General features: G+C 43.1%; 1 protein-coding gene across 5 annotated transcripts in view; it reads right to left on the bottom strand.

The window, feature by feature from the left end:
* The window catches only part of DIP2B (disco interacting protein 2 homolog B), a 217435-nt gene that overhangs the window by 30922 nt on the left and 163912 nt on the right, over positions 1-22601 (bottom strand). For 4 of the 5 annotated variants that reach the window (XM_061615253.1, XM_061615249.1, XM_061615252.1 and 1 more), the window contains 12 exons: positions 20196-20315; positions 17831-18028; positions 15369-15460; positions 15007-15117; positions 12376-12499; positions 11675-11784; positions 10743-10845; positions 9722-9786; positions 8002-8095; positions 7369-7488; positions 3827-3941; positions 1214-1353 (listed from right to left, as the gene is read on the bottom strand). In XM_061615253.1, the coding sequence (XP_061471237.1) occupies positions 1214-1353; positions 3827-3941; positions 7369-7488; positions 8002-8095; positions 9722-9786; positions 10743-10845; positions 11675-11784; positions 12376-12499; positions 15007-15117; positions 15369-15460; positions 17831-18028; positions 20196-20315 (1392 nt within the window). The remainder of the gene's footprint in view (positions 1-1213; positions 1354-3826; positions 3942-7368; positions 7489-8001; positions 8096-9721; positions 9787-10742; positions 10846-11674; positions 11785-12375; positions 12500-15006; positions 15118-15368; positions 15461-17830; positions 18029-20195; positions 20316-22601) is intronic. The other variant, XM_061615250.1, reaches the window with a different exon arrangement.

Here is a 22601-nt window from a genome sequence, read left to right as displayed (position 1 = left end):
CAGAAAAAATATATTTAGAAGACTGGAAAATGGAGCACGTCAAGCTTGGGATCTGAGTACACATATTGAAAAGCAACTGCTATGTTTAGATCAGAGTGAGAGCACCAACTGTCCTACTTTTTTGTTTGTTTATAGTGTTCACGTTATCAAACACTTACCTTTGACAGGTAAAGCCTAGTCTGGACTTTTCTCCTCTTTCTCTCTTTGTTTTATCTGAAAAGCGTATGTTTCCAGAATGCTGATCATTAGTTCTCCCAATAAAAACCACCACCTTCCTTGCAATGTGTTTTTGTTGGTTTCTCACTAGCTGCAAGTTTACTTCTAAACACAGGATGGGATGGGAGATGGGGACTACAGAGAATTACGTGCAAGAATATGCCAAGGGGCAATATGGGCACAGACAGCAATTTCCCCAAGACAGAATACGTTATCTCAAGGTAAATGCTACAACAAAGCTAAATCAAACTATTGTCCCATTCCAAGCATGAACCATAAAAGGTGAGTTGACCAGGAGCAACGTGAAATCTACTCAGCAAAAGGATTAGGGGAATGCAACCCCCCCCCATTTTCCTTTTGAGTGGGTTGAATATGCCCAAACAATTTGAATAAATATCAGATGAAAAATTCTGGTAGCAGTACCCAGAGGATTCACGGTACAACAGCAAAGAATTACAGAGCATCTGAGGCTACTGCAGAAGCAAAGCAGCCTTTATAACAGACATTATGGCTGCTTGACACCCTTATTCTATTTATTGAAAGCATTTTTACCTCACTCTTCAGCAAAAACACCTCTTAAAGTGCTTATGTAATATCAGTAAAAATAAGACAGCCCCTGCCCACAGGCTTACAATCTAAAGAATACAACACAAAAGGAAAAAATGATGAAGAGGGAAGAGGAAAACAAGCAAACTCAGGCACCAATTCTCCCCCCCCTCTTTTTTTTCTTTTTACACCAGTTCTTAAAGATAGCATCATAATCCTTATAATGACTGGCTGGAATGGAGTCAGTTCAGGAAAAGGAGAAACAAAATGGAGCTGGCCTCTCAGCAGGACCAGTGCAGAAACCCTGCTTCCTATCTATCCCTCTGGGGCAGCCTGAAAGAATGGCTGCTGTTAGGTGACCCAAGAGGGAGGGAGGAGCCCAAACAGAGAAATTTAGAGAACTTTCACAGCAAGATCGCATACCCTTCCCTCCCAACACTGTGACCCTCACCTCCTGGCATCACATGTCCAACATCCTGTACAGTGAGAGCAGAATTCTTATCTTCTGTGTTCACACGTATGACACCATAACTCAATCCATTCATCGATAAGATGGCTCTTCCAGGCAAAGGTGCCCCAGGGACACCAGGTCTGGAAAGACAAGGTGGGTTCATGTACTACAGCACAATACATAGGACACTACCAGGTTCTTTCTTATCATTTTGGGCAAGGGTGGGGAGCCCCATGTGAGGAGGGGGGCTGAACATGGCCGTCCAGGCCTCTCTATCAGACCCCTGGGACTCTCCCCAGGCCACCTCCACATCAGCCCTTCTCAAGCATTTTCACCTGGCTCGAAGGTGTCCCTGAACTGTGCTAATGCCTCTTGCCGGCCGGGATGGAGATATGTGTGCGTGTGCCATTTGAAGAAACCTTTGACTTTTGTGAGGCTGGAATGTAGCCAGCTCTACAAGGCACATTTGTGTTCCGTTCACTTTTGCCTCTGGCCCCAGCCATCACTGGTAGGCAGCCCCTGAAGGTCCCCCCCCCCAAAAAAATGATCCCCATCCCTGATTTAGGGTACCTTCAGATAACTAGCCTTCTTCTACTCACTGAATGACAAGGAACCGCACTGGAACTGAATTTTCTAAAGGTGTTGCAGCACATGATGAACCCCATGGCTACCAACCCTTGGGTATAATAAGTGGGACACTTCAGAAACCATTGAAATTAATGGACATAAGTTAATCATGTTCATTAATTTCAACAGATCTACTCTGATTGGGACTATTACTAGATACAGCTCAAAGATATTTGAACAGTCCCAGTATTATCTGAAGTATCTAAAATGGATGGTCAGAAGGCAGATCAGAATCTACTTCCAGATCTCTAGGTGATTTGCAGTGGATTGCCAAGGGTTTCTGATTCCCTATATAGCTGGTATAGCACAGTGGGGAGGAGTCCAGAGTCTGTGAGTTCAAATCCCTGCTCGTGTCTCCTGGGTATCAAAGGCCAGCTAAAGATCACCCCCACAGTGAGTGGTTCAGGGGTTACGTGCCCTGCCACCTGTGCAGCTGTGGGCAAGCTGCATAGTCTCAAGGAGCCCAGTTGTCCCCCAGCTGGCAGTTGCGGACAAGGAAGGGGCTGGCTTGTGCAGCTGTGGCAAGCTGAGCAGGCCCTAGCCAGCTGGGGAGGACTAGCCTCAGAGGGAGGCAATGGTAAAGAGAGCTTTGGCTATGGGGCAGTATATAAATACAATAAATAAATAAATAAACCCCCTCTGAATACAGCTTACCATGAAAACCCTATTCATAGGGTTGCCGTAAGTCGGGATCGACTTGAAGGCAGCCCATTTCCATTTTCCATTGCTTAACAATAGCAATAACATCAAGAGACATTTTCCATATTAAATTAGGTTACTGAAACAAAGGTGGCCTTGGTTAACCTGCTCAAGTTGCAGGAAGCCAGATTTTGACTGGACATCAGGAAAAACTTCCTAACTGTTAGAGCCATACAACAATGGAACCAATTACCTAGAGAGGTAGTGGGCTCTCCGACACTGGAGGCATTCAAGAGGCAGCTGGACAGCCATCTGTTGGGAATGCTTTGATTTGGATTCCTGCATTGAGCAGGGGGTTAGACTCGACGGCCTTGTAGGCCCCTTCCAACTCTACTATTCTATGATTCTATGATAACCAGGTGAGGGCATTTTGTGCAAGGGCCGTGAGCTCAACTCAGTTCTGGTACTGAAAACCAATTCCTAGGTTCAGAGGCACCCTGCTCCTTATTCTAACTGATTATCTTGTGCATCTGGCTCTCATTGGTAGCTCTTGGGGTTCTAGTAAAAAACACAAATTAGATCCAACAAGCCTGAAGTTTGCCCACCCTGGATCTAGAAATCTGATCCAAAGCTTGGTGGTTACTAAGTTGTTTGTATGTTGAGGCACATTCGGGGGGGGGGGAAACCTAGTTTTAATGGATTCTCACCTCTTGATAAAGAATATGCTGTATGAACCCCACTGAGAGAATCACATACGTAATTTGTGTTTCTCATTAACAGATTTAAAAAAACCTAAAAGCCATTTAAAATTTTTATGTTTGCATTAAAACAGTTACAAAAAACCCTTAAGCCAAACAATATACAGCAATCTGAGGGGAGCAAAATGTAAACTGACTAGTGTATTTCCATATTTGAATGAAAAGACAACACGTATCAGATTACAGCATAATAAAAAAGTTTTAAAATCTACTGCTAATACTAAAATATTCTAATTAGTAGGTCTGTTATTTGTTGCACACCATAAAGCAAAAATTAATGAAAAACCCCATATTTTTTGTAAAAAAGTTTCATTAATTGCCTTTTCTCCTGTACTGGGATACCTATATTTTCCCCTCCAGAGTTATCACTAAAATCAATATGTCAAAAGGGACGTCAGGTCACGTCCACATTATCACCACTTGCTGTGAGAACAGAAGCAATTAGTGACTCAGTTAAGAAGCTGCCTTGAGTAAGAAATACAACTTTAACTTCAATAACTCCAGATAAGCAGCTTTAAAATATCTGTGAATTAGCAGTGTCTTTTAAAAACACAAACGAAGCTAGTTGAAAAAACTAGACGTCACATACCTCCGAATTGCCACAGTCAAAGCCTCAGGAGATGTAGCACAAGGACATATTGCCTCCGGTTTAAGCCCATGGCTCTGGAATAAGCTTAGGAAAGCATCACAGGAGGACACAGACCCTGGAAGGCAATTATTTTCATTTTAAATTGCGAATAGGACCTGCTAGCAGAAACACAAAGGATGCTTTAGAAAGCCATGGTATCTACAATATATATGATCCCTAAATGTAATATTTCCAAAGATTCAGTGCACTGCAGACATGTATAAGTGCTATAATAGAGTGCCTCTTTCTAAAATCAGACTGCTTCATTTAATTACAACGCTGTAATGTTGTTATGGAACCTCAGGCATACTACATTATCATTTGCAGGAGGCCTGTCTGTAAATCAAGTACACAAAAAAGCTGAATAAAAACTTGTAAGAATAAAAATTGCAACACAACTTAAGACTGGAGGAACCTCCTCTATCCAGGAGTCTTTAAACGTTTTCTTTGAGCATCTAACCCTGAAAAAGGAATGATGAACTGATGTTAATTCTAAACACAAAATACTGCAGAACAATCCCTAGGACTGTTCGAACCTTTTGCAGACTCTCTGTGAATCTGAAAACATTGTGAAAGAAGGCCACTGCAAGGTTAAAGCACTCCCTCACCACACCCAGAAGATTAACACATTTCTTCCCAGTGCAGCCTTGCTCCATCTGATCCAGAAGTTCTAACTGCACCCCAATCTTACTCCTTGCCAACACCATCTGGCCAAACACTCAATTAATTCTCCAAAGTAGCAGCACCCTGTTGCTCATCTCTTTCGAAGACCCTTTGCCTCATCCCCTGTGAGCAATTTAAACATGCTCATGTCTCCTTCCCATGTTGCCAGTTAATGGAGTTTTTTTATTCCCCTACAGGCAGAAATTGCTGCCATCATCTTTTAAAGATACATTTCTCATAGGACTTCTGCAAAGCTTTTGGTCATTTCACTGGAGGCTGCATTGAAGTAGATCGCTGGACTGTGTCTGCCATAAAATCTCCAAGTGTTCCACCTTTTCCTACAACTCTGCTGATATCATCAAGGTTATACATACTTAGAATGAGGCAAACCAAAAGGTACCCTTCTATCTGAAAAATAGCAAAAACCAGTAAGCATCCATAACGGATCCAAAAATGAGAGAGAGAAAATCTCAAGATGCCAGAATAGGAATTTCATGCCAGTGAAGGTGAAAAAGTGACTTTATTAACAGAGATCTCTGCAGATCTCTTTGCAAATGCGGGGCCCGATTGGGAGAGCATGGTTGTGGGTGGCGTCCCAGAGAGTGATGCCGTTGACGGAGAGGATGGTGTCGCCCAGGCGGAGGGAGCCGCAGCACTCGGCCGCCAGCCCCGGGAAGATGCACCAGATGAGGACGGGCATGCGGTTCTCGCGGCTGCCCTTGATGCTGATGCCCAGCCTGCGCTCTTCCGCCTTCACCACCCGCACGTGGCGCACCCCGCTTGGAGGGGATCCTGGGGCCACATCGCGAGGAGAGGAGCATGACGATCGGCTGCCACCGGGCATCGCTGGAGGAGGGGAGAAGGGCCGCCCAGGAAAAAGCGGGTGGCTGGCCGCCGCCAAGGGGGACATCTCCAGGCTGCTGGTCCTGCCTGCTGCACTTCGGCTGCCTGGGGGGCTCCGCGCTCTGGAGGTGGCGGCAGCAGCAAGACTACCCCTCTCGGTGCCATTGGGCAGCCCGTTGACGGGCTCCGCGTCGGCAGGGCCAGCTCCAGGCATGCCGGGGCCCTTGGGCATCAGCTTGCCCTGGGCACCAGTGTTTGTGTGTGTGCACATGCGCATGCCCCCCCACCCCCACCTACCCGTCTCCTGTCTTTTATCACTGTCATTAACCAAGATGGCAGCAGTGGTTTCCCTAAGGGGATGAAGCCTCCGTCGCCATCTTTGTTGACGGCACGCATGCGTGCTACGTGTGCGCATCTCTGCCATCAACTAAGATGGTGGCAGGGGCTTCAGTACCTTAGGGAAACTGCAGCCGCCATCTTCATTAAGGGCAATGCTAAAAGGCAGGAGACAGGTAGGTGGGGCGAGGGAATGGAGTGCAGGCGGAGCTCTTGCCCTGTGATCTACAGCTCCTGCCACGGATTGTGGAAGGCGTGCGGAGGGGCCACTGAGGGGACCCCTGTCACTTCAGGGGCCGCCCTTTAGAACTGGCCCTGCGCGTCCGAGCTGAGCGCCAGCGCCTCCCCACTCACCTCAGCGCAATTCCCCCACAAGCACAGGGCCCCCGCTAAGCGCAGGGCCAGATTGGGCCCAATCGGTATTTTGCCAGGCCTGTCTGTAGACTGTCTCTACATTTTGTTTTGACCCCCAATGAAGCCCTAAACTATTCACAGGCCATACAGGGTTTTCTTACAAAATCAATTTCTGTTGTGGCATCTTGAGATTTTCTCTCTCTCATTTTTGGGTCCTTTTATCGGAAAGACACTAGCTACTGCCATTCCATATTACTATACCTAAAACAATTTAGTAAAAGCATCATTTGTATACACAGCAAACAGCTTTCTCTTTATTATTCTCAGGATACCTAAAATCTATTCATGCTACAAGTTTTTGTTTTAGTGTTGCTACCTGCACCAAGCACTCAGGAAGGGCCAGGCAAGAAAATCTATGCAACACTAAAACCACAATTCATCTTCCAAGTAGAGCTAGAGTGTTCCAGATTAGATCTGGTGCCTCACTGTTCTATAATACAGCAATCATTTAAACTGCTTGAATAAAAAATATGACAATTATTAGCCTGCTTAAATGGCAAAAGATATAATGAAGCAATCATTTTATTTACCTTTATTCTACAAAGTAAATCGCAACAAATGCAAACAGTACAGGAAAGTTATCCCTCCCTCCCTCCCCCTCACCCACACACACACACCCCTTCTCTGTTCTTCTGATTTGAAAAGACAGGAGAAGAAAGAATGAAAACCAATTCTCCATCAGAGCACCATAAAGTATAAAACAAGGAGCTAATGAATTGCTCCTTGTGTTGCAAAGCTCAAGCCTGCATCCTAAGTTACATTCTTCAGGAAACAAGAATATTATCTAATGCCTTGTCCCTTGTGGACCACTCACTTCCATTTTTATTATATCTGGATACCCCTGCCATAAATGATCAAACATAAAACCTTAAGAGTATGCAGCCAAATATGTGTACACAGCCTCAGGCTGCAATACTACACACACTTACTTGGATGTTAAGTCCTATTGAACTCATTGGGGCATACCTCTGAGTAGACATGTATAGGGCTACAGTGTCAGACATCTAGCATAAGTTATGATTTTCAAGGAGGATGCACTACACGCTTTTGTGAATGTGCATCTCTCTCTCCCTCTCTCTCACACACACACACACACAGAGAGAGAGAGAGAGAGAGACTTCAATGCTTTACTCACAACTATGTGAATAATTTATCTTCCCTAAGACATTTTTAAGGAACGTCTGGAGGAAAATGGGCTGAGTAAGAAGGCACTACTTCAGAAAACCAAGGCCCGCCTGGATACTTACAGGGGTTAGCACCATCTGTTACAATCAGCATCCGCAGGGAACTTAAGCTGACATCTCTTTGGTCCCGATGAGCCATCATGGCCCAGTGCAAATCTCGACACTTCACTAAAGCCACCTTAGCTGCAACCCAGAGGAGTGAGAGAAAGGAGTCAAAGCACTGAAATGCAGGCATACTTGTTGCTCCTATTACTAAAATGGTACAGATTAAGCAAGTGAAAATCAGAGGACACACACAGATATTCTCAGAATTCTGAAGGACAAGTGAAAAGGGTGGGTATAAAGTACTATATGCAGGGTGTGAGGTTTAGTCCTCTTGGTGCAAAATTCAAGATGGAGGTAGAAGGGAATATTTGTTTTTCCAGAGGGATCCAAGACTGCAGGTTGAGGAGATACCAGCTCCCTGAGATCCCCAATGAACCATATAGCCTGAGGCTATGCTCCCAGTATCAGTGGGAGTTAAATATCCTTTTATTAGCTTCCCTGCACCATATCCAGCTCTGGGAGCACTGGAACAGGAGACCTTATGAACTTTTGGAAGACTAGATGTTACATCCCCCACTCCCTTCTCTACATAAGGGCCATATATGCTAGAGGTCAGGCAATAGTGCAATGGCCGTACCACGCCCATAGTACCTTTGTGAGTGTGAACCCTCTGCACCCAAGAAAGAGGGCAGGTTTTCATCACTGAGTATGGCACGCTGAGGGTGTGCAGCTTGTTCATGACACTCTGAAACACAGAAAGAGAGCCACATGTACACATACCAAAAACAACCCTGACACAAAACAGAAAACAACATGGGCAAGAATGTGGCTTTTCTATACAAATTAGAAGAAATTGTTCCCCTCTCGCCCTACCACCAATTTATTTATTTTTTCTTTCTTCAATTTATATCCCCCCTTCCTCCCAGTAAAACAGGGAAAAACAGAAGGGAGTAGAAAAAGAGGAAGGCCAAACAAGAGATGGGTTGATTCCATAAAGGAAGCCACAGACCTGAACTTACAAGATCTGAACAGGGTGGTGCATGACAGATGCTCTTGGAGGTCGCTGGTTCATAGGGTCGCCATAAGTCGTAGTCAACTTGGAGGCACATAACAACAACAAGTTCACTGGTGTACCAAGGTGCAAACTAGGCTCTGCAATGCCAGAGAGGGTGCTCAAGGGCAACCGTGTTGAGCCCAACACACCTTGTTCCACAGTGTGACAAGGGCTTCAACAGGGTCACCTGCTCTATCTCCTGGGAACTCCCCCAGGGCATTCAGGAATCCAGTGGATTGCATTAATCTCTGGGGGCAGACCATCTTAATCTGTCCACCACCCCTGCAGGGGAGTATCAGAGCCATAAGTCTAAACTTCACCAGGAAATGGTCTGACCATGACAATGGGGTGACATCCCCACCATCTCCAGAGCACCCCTTGCTCTTTTGCTGCATCTGGAGCAAAAACCAAGTCGAGGCTGTGCCCTGCCCTATGTGTCAGGCCAGTGACAACTTGAGACAGCCCCATGGTCATCATAGAGGCCATGAAGTCCCCAGCCGGAACTCCATTGAACCAATAGAATCCCAGCTTCTGCTGGAAGGAAGGGCAGGATATAAATCAAACAATAAATAAATAAATAAAATGCTCAGCCAATACAGCAAGTTGGTTTATCCAAAGCAGCCTCCCAACTTCCTCATATACAACCCATTATTCAACTGCAAGGGGAAATGATGCTTTGTGTGAAGGTCATGTCAAGTAGCAAAATTTTAGAAATACAGAAGCAATGGTGTGTTTACATTTAAAACACATATAATGTACATAGAAAGCTCCCAAAAATAAATCACTGAGTATTTAGCACCACCTGAAGTAAAATATTAAAGTTAAAACAGAAGAGGTTCCATAAGAAATAAGGACACTAAAAATACCTCCCCCGTACATCAAAGCATCTGCTTCAATTGGTTCATCTGAAGTAGTAGAATCTAGGCTAGGAAAGCTCATGCCATCTCCAAAGTAACACAGAACTGTTATTCTTATTTCACAGATTTGTTCTTTCAAGGTGTCATGAATTCACAGTCTAAATTCCCACATGATGCAATTGCAAAACTCAGATTCTGCAACTGGCATATTATTCAAGTTTGCTTGCTCCATACCAATCCCTCCTCCAAATTTTGAGTCAAGTACTGAGAAAGAAAAACTCCTACAATAGTGCAAATGAGGAAGGAATTCTCAGGAGTTCAACATATGCCCATGTCATATTTCACATTTCACACTGGGACTGCAGTCATACCAGTCTTCAAATGGTATGGTTTAGGGAAGCCTATGAAAAGAAGTCACAGTGCATTTTCTGCAGATCACCCCCTCAAAATGCTGACTCACTGTTAGCATGCTGTGCCACAAGCCTGCATCTTTCTTGAAATCCAGGACGTTCACTATGGTTTCACCTAGAACAGAAATATGAATATTAAACTCAAAATGTCCAAAACATACAAATACTACTTCCTGAAGTGCAACTTTCCACTCTGTAGGCTTAAATAATCACCTTGTACTGTCCACTTCTCATACTTGCTATGAAAAACCAAAATATCTCCCCTCATATGCTTGCAATCAACTTCTTAATAAGAAAGTAAACCTGCAGTGATAACGCCAAGCATTTCTCTAACAAGTAATGTACCAACAAAACCTTTTATATGTACCCCTAAACAGATTTATGTTGATAAATTGGTGAACAGAACAGTGTTTGAATTGTTTTGTTCTATTTTATTGTACTGATAATTAGTACAAGCTGCTTTGAGAGTCCAACAGGGCAGATTAAGCAGCTTGATTAAGCACACTGAGCATTTAGGGAAGCTAAATGGTGTAAGGAACATGACTGGGTATTCAAAAAATAAATAAATCGCAAAAACCTTCTCCTTAACATTTAAGAGCTACTAGGGATGAGTTTACACAGCCAAACTGCTCCTTGCAGGGCTTTATGTGGATATATTGTTGTAAACCACCCTGGAATTTTCAATGAAGGGTATGATATAAATGTTTTAATTTAATGATTACAATAAATATATATATGATAGTGTGTAGAGAAAAGCTTCAGTGAACCAGACTGTACATGCAGGAGATGGCAGGCATCTTAATATGAAACAATGTAACCACTAGCTTATAACGCACACATACTGGCCTCTCCCCATGTAGTTGGGCACCCAAACGTACAACCATATGGAAGTATTTGATAGTGTGAACTGGTACAGTTTTCAAATGATCACTTTGATTTACTGGGTGAAGCGTGTAACTCCTAGAACCTAGCACTTTACACAAGGGCTGAGTTCACAATTCTCCAGGGAAAGCTGCCTACTAGGGCATGATTCCCACTGTATGTAACGCATCCAAGCAGCTCAGCACTCACCTTCAGAATAATTGCAGGCCTGAGACAAAGCCTGGCAATGAGACAGCATAGCTATTCGGGACACTGTCACACCCATCACACTCCCCTCCTTGCTGGTCTTGTACTGAAAAAAGTACATCAATATCAGCAATTCAAAGATCAATGCAGTTAAAACTCCATTAATCATTCATAAATCTGAAAGCAGAGAACACGTTCCCATTACCCACATGTACGCATGTGTGTCTATGTGCAAGAGAGAGAATACACGTGATCAAGCAAGTAGAATTGTGTAGAATGAGGAAACACAGGTTCTTAAGTTGTTGCCCCATGCCATCCCTGTTGTCTCAAAAAAGGCAGGAAATTGCTGTGTTTCCCACAGACCTGCTACTAAGAGCATAAGATCATTCTGACATGGGGTTGAGAGCTCCAAAAGTATTCGCATAAACCAGAGGTGGGGACACTGTGGCCCTCACAATGTTGTGTCAGAAGCTTCTGCTACACTTAACATAAGAAAGATCTGCTTGAGAAGAATAAAGGGCACCTGGAATAATGGAAAAGAACGTTCACAGCAGGTTAGCCCTAGCTAGTAGTCCAGGGAAAAGGTAAAGCCCATCTGACCAGAATCATAGCACAACATAATGGCCCAACGCTGGCATGCTGGAACATTCTGCAGTTATTGCCTCCTAATGAACATGCTGTGTTGAAAGAGCAACAAAGCCATTTAAACAAGCCTGTCTCATCAGTCCAGGGAAACTGTGTTCTCGATTTTGAATTGTGCCAGTTCATACTCCATGGGATAACAAATGATGCTTAAATCAGAAAATTTCAAGAGAAGGAGATTATGAGACATCAGGTTATTGCAGCAAGATGCACAGACACATGAAACAGCCTAAAGATATTATAAACCAAACAGTCAGAGACACTATATTTTGTTTATTTCACTCCCAACAAACCTCAATGTAAGCTGGCTCAGTCCCCGCGTTTGTAATGTTGGGCTGCCAGTCCTTTGGCGACTTGGAGAGGTACTTGGAATCTGTTACAACCCACTTCAGTCTAGGCCAACCTAGAACCAAAAAGCGACTTCTACATTACAATTATTTTTGCATGCATTCACATGGCAAATAATGTTGTTTAAGTATGTAAGGTTCAAGCTATTTAAGGTATCTTCATTCAATAGCAGAATCTTGGATTGTACTGTAAGACAGCGAGGATCATGAAGCAATGCTGTAATGTGCTCCCAGCAACCCCCACTGTAAAAAGCATCAGGGGCTGTGCCTCTGTAGCAGAACACATAATTTTCATGAAAGCAGACCCCATTCTAATTCCTAGTAATTCTAATCAAGAGATCTCAGGTAGGAGGACTAGGAAAAAGTAAACATTTGCTTGATTCTTTTGTATTAAGACTTGCTTCTGCCAATCTGGGCTGACAGGCAACCAGATGGGTAATTGAGGGCTTTCTATGCCACTTAGATAACAATAACTAGGGCCAGACAACCTTAGTTTATAAACAAGTTAGTCTGCTGCAACATAGTAATATGCTCAACTGCAGTTGCTTACATTTATCCCTTGTCACTTGTGCACACACACCCTTGTTATTTCCCATTCTATAAAATAACATGCACCATGACTGTTCTACAAAAAATCAACAACTAACCTTTCAACTGCACAATTTCTCCATTCTGTGTTTTGGGGAGACCCTTCAAGCAAACCTCAGTAGTGAGAGCCAAAGCAATGCCACAGCTGCCTAGCAGAAAACCTATCTGCTGGCCACCAGCATCCTGTTGGGGGTGGAAAAAGGAATCACTGTGATTTGCAGATGCGTAAATAATGCCAACGTTACCCTTACCAAACTCCTAAACATTGGTAATGCTTTGGTAACTGGATGGTAACATTATGGACAACACTGAGGGAAATACAGACATTCAGATCCATCCATCAGTGGTTTAAAACCCAAATGACAACCACCACAGTGACAACAAGGTGAAGCAGACATTGCATACAATGGAAAGACATGGGAAGTGGTGATGATCTAAAATAAGAAGATGGGAGACAATGAAGGCACTAAAAAGACATCTGCGCTAAAAGGCTGGGGAGGAATGACATAGGATACAGGCAGAGTTGCGCTTAACTCTATGCTAAAAAGAAAAAGTTCTGCACCAAGAAAAGTTGAATTGCACAAGACGTCACAACAAAACAAGTACATTTGCTTACTTAGTATAATGCATATTTTATTTGCAGGGTACTGAAGTCAGTTTCTCAATCCCCTCATTACTAGCTTCTGAAATGTACCCAAGCTCACACAGTTTTAAACCTGTCTTGATATGGCAGGCATTATGGGACAGAAACAAACATTTAAAATTAAAAATTGAAAGTCGAGCTGCTCAGGATGCAGGATTCTTTACTTATACAGTATCACAGATTCCTGGTTGGAGCCTGAGTATGTCACTGATTTGCCAATTCTTTTACCCAGCCTTTACCTCAGTTGTCACTATCGATAAAAGAGATTCATGCCATCTCTCTCTGTACCATGCTCTGTACCTATAGCTGTCAAAGGTCCTGTTGATATTAAATACAAATTAAGCTTCTTTTTCCCCTCAAGCAATGGAAAAAATGCATGAGACTATCACGTGAGAAGTGAAAGGCAGAGACTCTGTACGTCAGCTCATATTCACAGTGTGAAGCCATCAGTGACCAGCTTGTGGGACAGGTGCTTATGTGGCACAGACAAGTGAGAGTTCGTGAAATACCAAGAAGGATAACTTGCAGGACTGGCTATATAAAAATGCAGGCCTGCACTCCTTCCTACTTGCTCCAAATCCAGCAGATTAGAGTGGGAAAACTAACCCAAGAGGATAGCAGGCTGCATATCAACATCCAGATGCACTAGAGTGACACTGGGCTCATACTTTGGACTTAACGTGTGGCGCACTTGCCTAAAAACATCAGCCAATGGACTGAAGACATGGCATTTTCATAAAGCAAAATGCCAAATAAAAAGCACATGGACATGCACTCAAAAATAAGTTACAAACAGCATATTGATAAGAAATATTGATAAGAAGCTACCCATCATTTTCCAATCCCATCAGCCCTTAATTACATGAGGGAATTTTACTAGGGTGAAAAGCACTAGAATGAGCAGATGATCATTACTGCTGCCACACAAGGGAAGCTGCTAGGGAAGTAAGCACTGGAATGGACAGACTGATTTATTGAGCATACAGGCCGAGGATTAGTAAATGTTTTCCATTCTCATATGTGGGTTGTTATGGCAGTTGTCATGTTGAGACCACAAATCAAAGAGATGTCCCTAAGAGGCCCATAGCATTACCAGACTAGCTTACCACCTCATTACCATCTCTTACGCCATGCTCTTTGCCAAGCTGTCTTTTGAAAGGCACTATGATACCTTACCATGATGTATTATTCCAATTATGGTAAGGGTAGAGGTGACCTTTATATGATGCAAGGACTTTGTGAGAACACCAGGACCTATTCTCAGTAGTGCTCAGTACACCAGCTGGTTAGAAAATCCACACTGAAACTGATTTCAATTAGGGCTGTTTCTCAACTTTAATAGGCACAGATACAACAACTGTGTTTGAAAACAATGTCAAAACTGTAATACACATATCTATTTCAGGAAATGAAATCAAAGTGCTATCACATTTTTGCCTTATATTCAGCTTTTCTTCTGAAACATACTATTTTATAGTTCTGACATCTGTAGTTAGTAGAAGCTATGAAACAGCCTGCATTTCAACTACTGAAAGTCTTGGAGGTTTTCTTAAATTGAAATTTGCAAAAATCCCAACATTTAAAAGAATCAAGATATTTTTCAAAAATAAGAAAGTATTTGGGTTTTCCAGTTAGGGGGTGAACCCTAATCCCCATACACTAGCACAGTGCCAAGGAAATCAGTGTTTATAGCATGGTACGCTCCCCATTCTTTTTTCTAATGTTCTGAAAAATGCAGGCACTGAGCCCTAACGAGAATGAGGCCCAGGGTACTGACCAAGGGAGAGGTGAAATTATTTTGTTTGTTTGACTTCCTGCTCTGTGAAAGAAAGAGGCAGAGGAGAACACCGACATTTTGCAATATCTGTCTATGTGTGTAAAGGCTGTGAAAGGTAGGACCTCTAGAACTCCTCTTTGCGAGTGTGAGAGACCTGGCAAAACAGCGACTTGAAGCTGCAAGGTCTAATTGCAACCAAGGCAGACATCCTGACTTGGTTCTCATCCCACATCCTCAGCCTATCACTCCTCTAAGCTCCATCAATGTTACCTTTCTGGTTAGAGGTACCTCTATCGGCACTGGGATGACTTCAGCTAGCAAACAGCCATAGAACGCCACCATGAACATGACAGGATCATTGTTAGGATAAACAAGGGCTACCTGCGATTCACAGAAATATTATGTTAGAGAAGGTAGGAGGAACAGATTTCAAGCTAGGACCATAACATTCCAAAACACAGAACAGACTATTTAACCTAAAGAATGTTGATTAACTCATGTGCTGTAACTTTAAAAAGGCAAGTTTTTAGCATTTAAAAGGGATGGGACGTATACATTCATGCCCCACCACCAAAACCATCATTTTCATTTATCACAGGGGGAGCCAGAAAAAGGGTATTAAAGCTTCTTACTCTATCTCCAGGTTTCAACACAGGCTCATTTTTGGTGCCCAGTTTATTCAGCAGAGTATAGGCCAGTTTCAGACTTCTGCTCCACAACTTGCCTGGAATGCAGAGAAAAGGCAATCGGGCTTTACATCAGCCCACCAGCAGTAGGTGCGGCAGCATCACACACACATACAATGTGTTTATTATTTATTGATGAAAAATATGTGTATCCTGTATCTCAGCCTTGATTTCTGAGGTGGCTTACAACATGCATTTAAAAGACATGGTGAAACACAAACTGTTTTTAAAATGAATTTTAAAACAAGCAGCAAAGCCAATTCGAAACAGCAACAAAGTGAAAACTAAATTCCATTAAATGTCTAGGAAACAGTATTTTCAGATGGTGTCGGAATGCCATTAAAGGTCACCAGCAGAATGGATAGGGGAGGGCATTGTACAGATGAGGCACCACAATTGAAGAGTCCCTCTCTTTAGTTGCAACCCACCTTACATCAGAAGGTGGAGTCACTCTGAGTAGGGTCTCAGATGAACATCTTAATGATAGGGGCAGATCTAAAGAATTTAATCTATGCATCCAAATGAGCGCCATAAATTGGAATTGACAGTCTTAGGCAGCCAGGATACAGACTGCACAGAAACAATGGTTGTGAGGTTCAAGCATCACCCAATAATCTCAGTTCTGAGCCCCTGATGCTATCCTCTTGTGGTGATGCTGCTTCTCCTTGAGCCAGGAAGAAAACTTAAGACAACTGGGTTGACCCAACAACCTCTGCTTTAATTCACTATTCCACTTGCAAAGCCATGATTTTTACCTCACAGGCCTAGAGTCTAACAACAGTATTGTGTCCTTAAGGTAAATGCCAGTTGCATTAGAGCTCCCTTACAGAGCTGAGTGACTTTAAAATATTAAGATATCTAACTTTACAGACCCTGAGGAGACATTTTCCAGGCTCAGGAGGGCTGTGTGCATTCTGTAGGCGGTATACAAATCACTTGTTCTGTTAGCGCAAGAGTGTCTGCTTGCGCAACAGAACTTCCTCCTCTCTCCCGTCCCAAATCTGCTCTGGAGGGTTGGGGAGAACCCTAGAACAGATTTAAGAGGGACATGGGGACGTGCAAGGAGAGGGAAGGGAGGGAGAGGGAAGGGAGGGAGAGGGAAGGGAGGGAGAGGAGGGAGAGGAGGGAGGGAGGGGAAGTCCTGTTGCGCAATGAAAAGTCCTTGCACTAATGGAACTAGTTGGATACTGCCATGTGATTCCATGTAAGCACAGGAATTTTGTACTGAGCAACCTTAGAATATTAATTCTCTCTCCCCCCACCTCCCCCCTTTTAGGTAATTTTCTCACAATTATGGCTGCAAAGGCAATATTTGATATGTGTAGGTAAAATGCATAGTGAGATTTCATAAAGCAGAGTCTGGGGGCCGAATAAGATTTCCAATGACTGGCAAACAGGATCTGCATAGGTACTTATCTCTTATGACTAGCTGAAATAAAATATATGCTAACTCAGAAAATATTCTGACTTGCCTCAGAAGTCAATTTGATTTGTTTCAAGCTGAAAGTACACACAGCCCTCAGAATAGGTCCTTCAAATATGAATAATTTCCTTTGAGGGCTCCCCAGAGAAATCTAACAGGGGCGCTATTCATATGAGTGGATTCATAGATCAACACAAACTTGATCTAGAAGTCCTGTAGGCATGCAAGTTGACAAGGAAGTGGTTCACATACTCCATTTCCAAAGGGATTTAATTTATGCAAAAAGGTTCACTCACAGGAGAATCTACAGCTCTTAATACGTAAAAACTCAGGTATAGGAGCTTCCTAAAGTTTATTTCATGATATGTGTAGTTCACTCAGTCTCTGCAAGCTCAAGGTGAATAAATATTTATTTCCTTTATCCTTACATTGTAATTTTGCAGATGATGCATGACACATAGTAACTTGCCAGGGCTTTCCAGTGAGCATAAAATGAGATGTATGAAGTCAGGTCCCCGCACCCTTCTAAATGTTTTGAAGCCACATCCACCATACTATCCAGGGAGCCACAAAGATTTTCATGCAGATTTTCTAGCAAAGGGCCAAATACTGTACTGCTTTTGTTTGATCCAAATTAGAATACTAAAGCTGTGCAAAACATCCATGTAGGCCTCTGGGACAGAACAGATATATAAATGGTGGAGCAGAATCCTTTTAGTCCATTGTTCTAATTTGCTTGGATCTTCTTGCTCACTTTCTATACACCTCCCTGCATTGCTTATCCTCCTTACAACTCGCAATATATCAGCACTAATGGTCAATTCAGAGAATAGTTATAACAGAAGCCTTGATGTCAGTGCAGGGCAGTGCTACTTTTCTAAGCAAACTGCTTATGAGCCACGGCAGACAAACACAAAGATGCATGTGCCCAAAAAACCTGCTGTGGCAAAGTGGATACATTAGCAAGACTCCATAAAGATCTCACCATATGTTAGGGTGTAGACTGGCTTTCCAGTAACATCCAGGGCTGTCAAACAAGGACATTTGGCCTGTGTTGTCCCCCAGCGTTGCAGAGCTGCTTCTAAAGCAGGAGGCCAATTGCAAACTATTCCCAGGGGTTCTCCTTTGACAGGTGTCATCTGACGTCCTTCTGGCTTGGGCTGATTTGGGTCTGGCTGTGGAACTGCAAAGAAAGCATCACCAGATCAAGTGTTAAATCCACTTACAAAAAGAAACAAACTGTGGATGTAATACTGAATGGTGCTAAACGTACTCCGTGTCTCCCTGTATTACTGATGCAAAGGATTTGTTTCTTCCCCCCAGAGAAACAATTTTAGACATCAGGGTTTTGAAATCCGTTTTTAAAAGGTCAAAGCAATTTTGACGTATTTGTTGCTAAGGAGAGATACCTCCCAGTAGGAGACAGGAAAACTGTGATTTCAAAACACAGAAACTGAAGATGTTAACTTGATTGCATTTGGCTGGAACCTACTATTACTACTGCTACTACTATACAATTATGTAGTATCAACCCATGTGCTAGGCACAATACAGAACAGAGAAGTGACAATCCCTGACCAGAAAATCTCAGCCAGACATGACAAATATGAATGACTAAGATTAAGCTTGATTAAAAAAAGAAAAGAAAAAAGATGCTACGAAAGACAAAGTAGGAGAAAGACAACAGGTGGCAGAAAGAGCAGGAAGGTAAGGCCATGATGATCCAGGTAGGACCTGTATATGGAGTGAAAGTGGTACCTTGACAGATAAAAGGAGAAGTTATTCCAGGCATAACGATCAGCAGGTCAGAAAGCTCAAAAGTAGAAGTGGGTAAAGGGAATAAAGAAGTCAAGGGAAGAGGCCACTTATAGGAGGACAAAATCCATTTGTTTCAAAAAAGGGGGGGTATTTAAATCCAAGATGGGAAAACAAAATTCAGATAGTAAGAACTCAAAAGCAACTTGTCCCTGCAAAGCTGCCTAGCTAGTATATTCATAGAAATGCCATATACTAGAGTCTTCAAGAGAGACGTCGTAAAGCTATTTAAGTCTAGCAGAGGCAGGGCTATCACAACTGTACAAGCAAATGCCAAGCAGTTGTTTGGGGAAATAATACTTTTAGGGGCACCAGTAGAACAGCACAGTGCACCCCACTTGCCACGTTGATCAGTAAGGCTGGCTGCTACTCTTGGATCATACTAGGCAGCTGCTTGGGCAAGAGAGTCTCGGGCCAGCTCACAGAGGAATAATCCAAATTTACAATTGGCTACCTCTCTCTCAGTAGGAACAATATGTGTCACGCAAACTTTTGGAGGGAAAGAGAAAGATGCACAAATACAACCTAGGCCTTATATTTAAAGCTTGAGCTACCTTCCCCATGTCTGCAGCCCATCTCCTTTGTTTTCCTAAGGCACCAGCATTAGTGACAAAGTGCTGAATGTGACCTAAAATTTGAAAAGGGTGTGGCAAGGCAGGAGGGATAGCAAAGCAAATGGCAGGAAAATACATGCTATGACAAGTTTTGCTCTCCGATCCTTTCTGTGAAAAGAGTGACTTGGCATGTGACAAAGCAGCACTATACCCAATGACAGCATGGTGTATTCCCAGCTGTCTCCAACCTGGTACCCACCAGAGAGCTGTTGGACTCCAACTTCCATCAGTCCCAGCCAGCATTGGCCAATGGTTAGGGATGATATGACTTGTAGTCCAAGAACATCTGGAGGGCAACAGGATGGCAGAAGCTTGCTGTTCGAAGCAACAGGAGCGTCTCTGCTTAAAATATATAGATTGTGGAGTTGACCTGGAGATCCACAGCTCTGTGCGTACTCCATGGGGTGGGGAGCCTCAGACCCAGGGGGTGAATATAACCCCAGTGCCTCTGTCTGGCTCTTGGGACTCTCCCCAGGTCATGCCTCCTTCCCAAGCCACACCCCTCACTGGCAGTGCTCTGCATTCTCCTTGAGTGCTTTCGCCTGTCCTGAATGTGCCCTTGAATTGTGATAAGGCCTTTTCTTTGTCTAGATGGGTGTGTGTGTGTGTGTGTGTGTGTGCACATGCAGAAACCTCTGTCTTTTACATAGCTAGAATGTAACCTATTGTACAAAGGGAAGATCCAGGCATGTTGCTCCATCCAATGTTTGCTCCTGGCCCCTCCACCACTGGCATGGGGACCCTGGAAGGTTGCCCATGAGGGAGTGTGGCCCTTGAGCTGAAAAAGGTTCCCCAACTATTAGAGTTTAATAGTAATCAAAAGCAGAAAAGCAAAACCAAGCAAAAGCATGAGGCACCTGAGAATTTTATGCTAATCACAACCAACCCATTGGCATAACCCATTGGCATAACCCATTGTACCTTCCACAATTTCTTCAAAATCATCCACAAAGAACTCCTTCAGAGGTGGCCGCTTGGGTCGCTTCAAAGTATTGAGCAACTGCTGGATTTTCGTTGACACTCTGCTACTAACAGGAACGCCTGCAGTGTGGGAAATTAATAGTTTATCAACGGCTATGTCTCCTGTGGGCAATTGCCATTCTATATGATGGGCCACCAGAATCACACTCTTTCTGATGCTCGAAATTACTATTTAAACAGGCAGAAAATCTAGTGATGTAAACAGATGAATATAGACTATTAAAACCAGGTTAGCCAGAAGGCACTGTTGCTTATAAAAGGACAATTTCTTTCCTTTTCAAAGCTGTTTTCAACATCTGCACAACACAGTCTACATAAATTTTTCATCTCTCCAGACCAGGCCTTATATGGCAACCTGCAAAGGCCTAGATAAGCCTCCTGTTTCTACCTGGCACTGCAGAAACAGGCTGTTTGTCAAGTACCTTTCAGACCCCAATTCTTGGCTAATGGGCTATGATTGGCTTGGTGGGTCACAAATTGTGCATGACAGATTGAGATGATCTTCCTAGCACCTTTTTAGGATTTGACCACCAGAGGGTGCTATAAGAACTCTGAGTCTTGGCACTATTTTCTCATACACTCAAACTAGGCAGTATATATCCTCAAGGTTATTCTAATAGCAAAGTCTTCTAGTCACTACAGTTGGGTACTTTCCCACCTGTATATAAGCAAACTGCAACGCATGCAGGGATTTTAGAAGTGCAAGTTCTAAAGTACAGTTTAACAATGATGGGCTCCTTTATGCTGAAAATAGTGCTATCAACAAATGAGACAGAAGCCTCCTCAGGATTGAAGTGAACGAGCAATATCAAAAGCTTTTTCACTACCAAACTCTGGCTCAAAGCAACAAAATTCTCCATACTAAAACAGTTTAATGCAAACTGTTAGTCAAGCAGATCAGCTAGTGTATGCATGTTTTTCTGCAAGGTGTGAATTACTTAGTTGACAATTCACACTTTAAAAAACGGGGGGCCCTTAACCCCCCCCCCCGTTAAGGGAAGATGATTAGAACAGTGCTGTGACTAGCATAGATCTCATGGGGCAAAAAAATACCACATGTGGGAGGTTAAGGTGCTGGGAAAAGGAGTGTAAAAAGCTATTTTTACTTTGGTTCTAGCACCTGACATTGTACAACCAACAAGCTTGTTTTACAGACATGTTATGTAACCTATAAAGTCTAATCCAACAACTGCACAGACTACAAGACCCTAGACTATCAATATGGAAACACACAGAGGCGCTGATGTTCAAAGACTCTTAAGATCCACACTGTCTATAAAATCCAATGCCTCTCTGATATCCAGTACCTTATAGGGTTTGTCTCATGCCTTTGTAAAATACATTATTTACCGCTGTTTTTTGAAAACACAATTTTCTCACAAGAACTCCAGCCCTCCTTCCTAATTATACTGAGATTCACTCCTGAAGCCAGTGTTTTGTATTTAACAAGAAAAACAGCTTCCTGACACTGTACATGCACTGATTTATCACTGTTCTTTAAATGAGAAAACATAGCATCCTACAATACAGTCACTGTTCCCTAGCTGGGGAAGTGCATCGTTGTCTGCTTAAAACAGTAAGAACTCTTAAAAGACTCAACTTGCTAAGCACAAAAATAAAAATGGTCCTGGGCTATCAAAGTGCACTGTGGGGTGTGGGAGACTTTTGCGTCTGGCCTGTTGGCTAGTTCCACCTCCCCATCCCACAATACTGTATTATCCTTCCTCCTACATTGAAAAAAAAAGTCATGTGAAGCAGACTTGAAACTTGACCCAACAGGGTCTCAATTGTTTCTGCCCATCCCAGCAATGCAAAGATGAATATACTGACAAGCCAGTCCTAAAGACTGGAGTAATAGCAAGGCTAGCAGTTTTGCTCCAAAGCTTAGGTAGGGATTAACAGCTTCCGATTTGGAAAGGGCAAAGAGGATTTTCTCTACAACAGTAGCTCTTTGCCTCTTCAACATGAAATGTAAATGCTCAGGGTGAGAAGGTAAACAGTGCAGGCTCCTTTTTTCAGAAACGTATCTGATAACCTTTGTACAGCAACTACCAATTGGGTACTAGACACAAGAGCCTCATGCCAACAGCTGAAACTTAATTAGCTGCTCTTTTCCAAGATGCCATTGCCCAATCCCAGTCTCAGGCCTCCATTGGTCGCAAAATTTTACAAGAAAACAAACAGCAATAGGTGTTTCTGCAAGAGACAGCTGTCTACTAATTACTGACATGGCAGACACTTAAGATGGATGACATGGGTTTTGTAAGGCAGTACTGATGAGCTCTAGAAATCAACCATGTTACTGATGCCTTATTGGCTTTTTCCATAGTTTTGATCTTCAGATAT

Source organism: Rhineura floridana, chromosome 3 (assembly GCF_030035675.1).
Source record: "Rhineura floridana isolate rRhiFlo1 chromosome 3, rRhiFlo1.hap2, whole genome shotgun sequence".
Classification (NCBI taxonomy): Eukaryota; Metazoa; Chordata; class Lepidosauria; order Squamata; family Rhineuridae; genus Rhineura; species Rhineura floridana.
The sequence above is the reverse complement of the archived record's forward strand: the minus strand, read 5'-3'. Positions and strand labels throughout refer to the sequence as shown.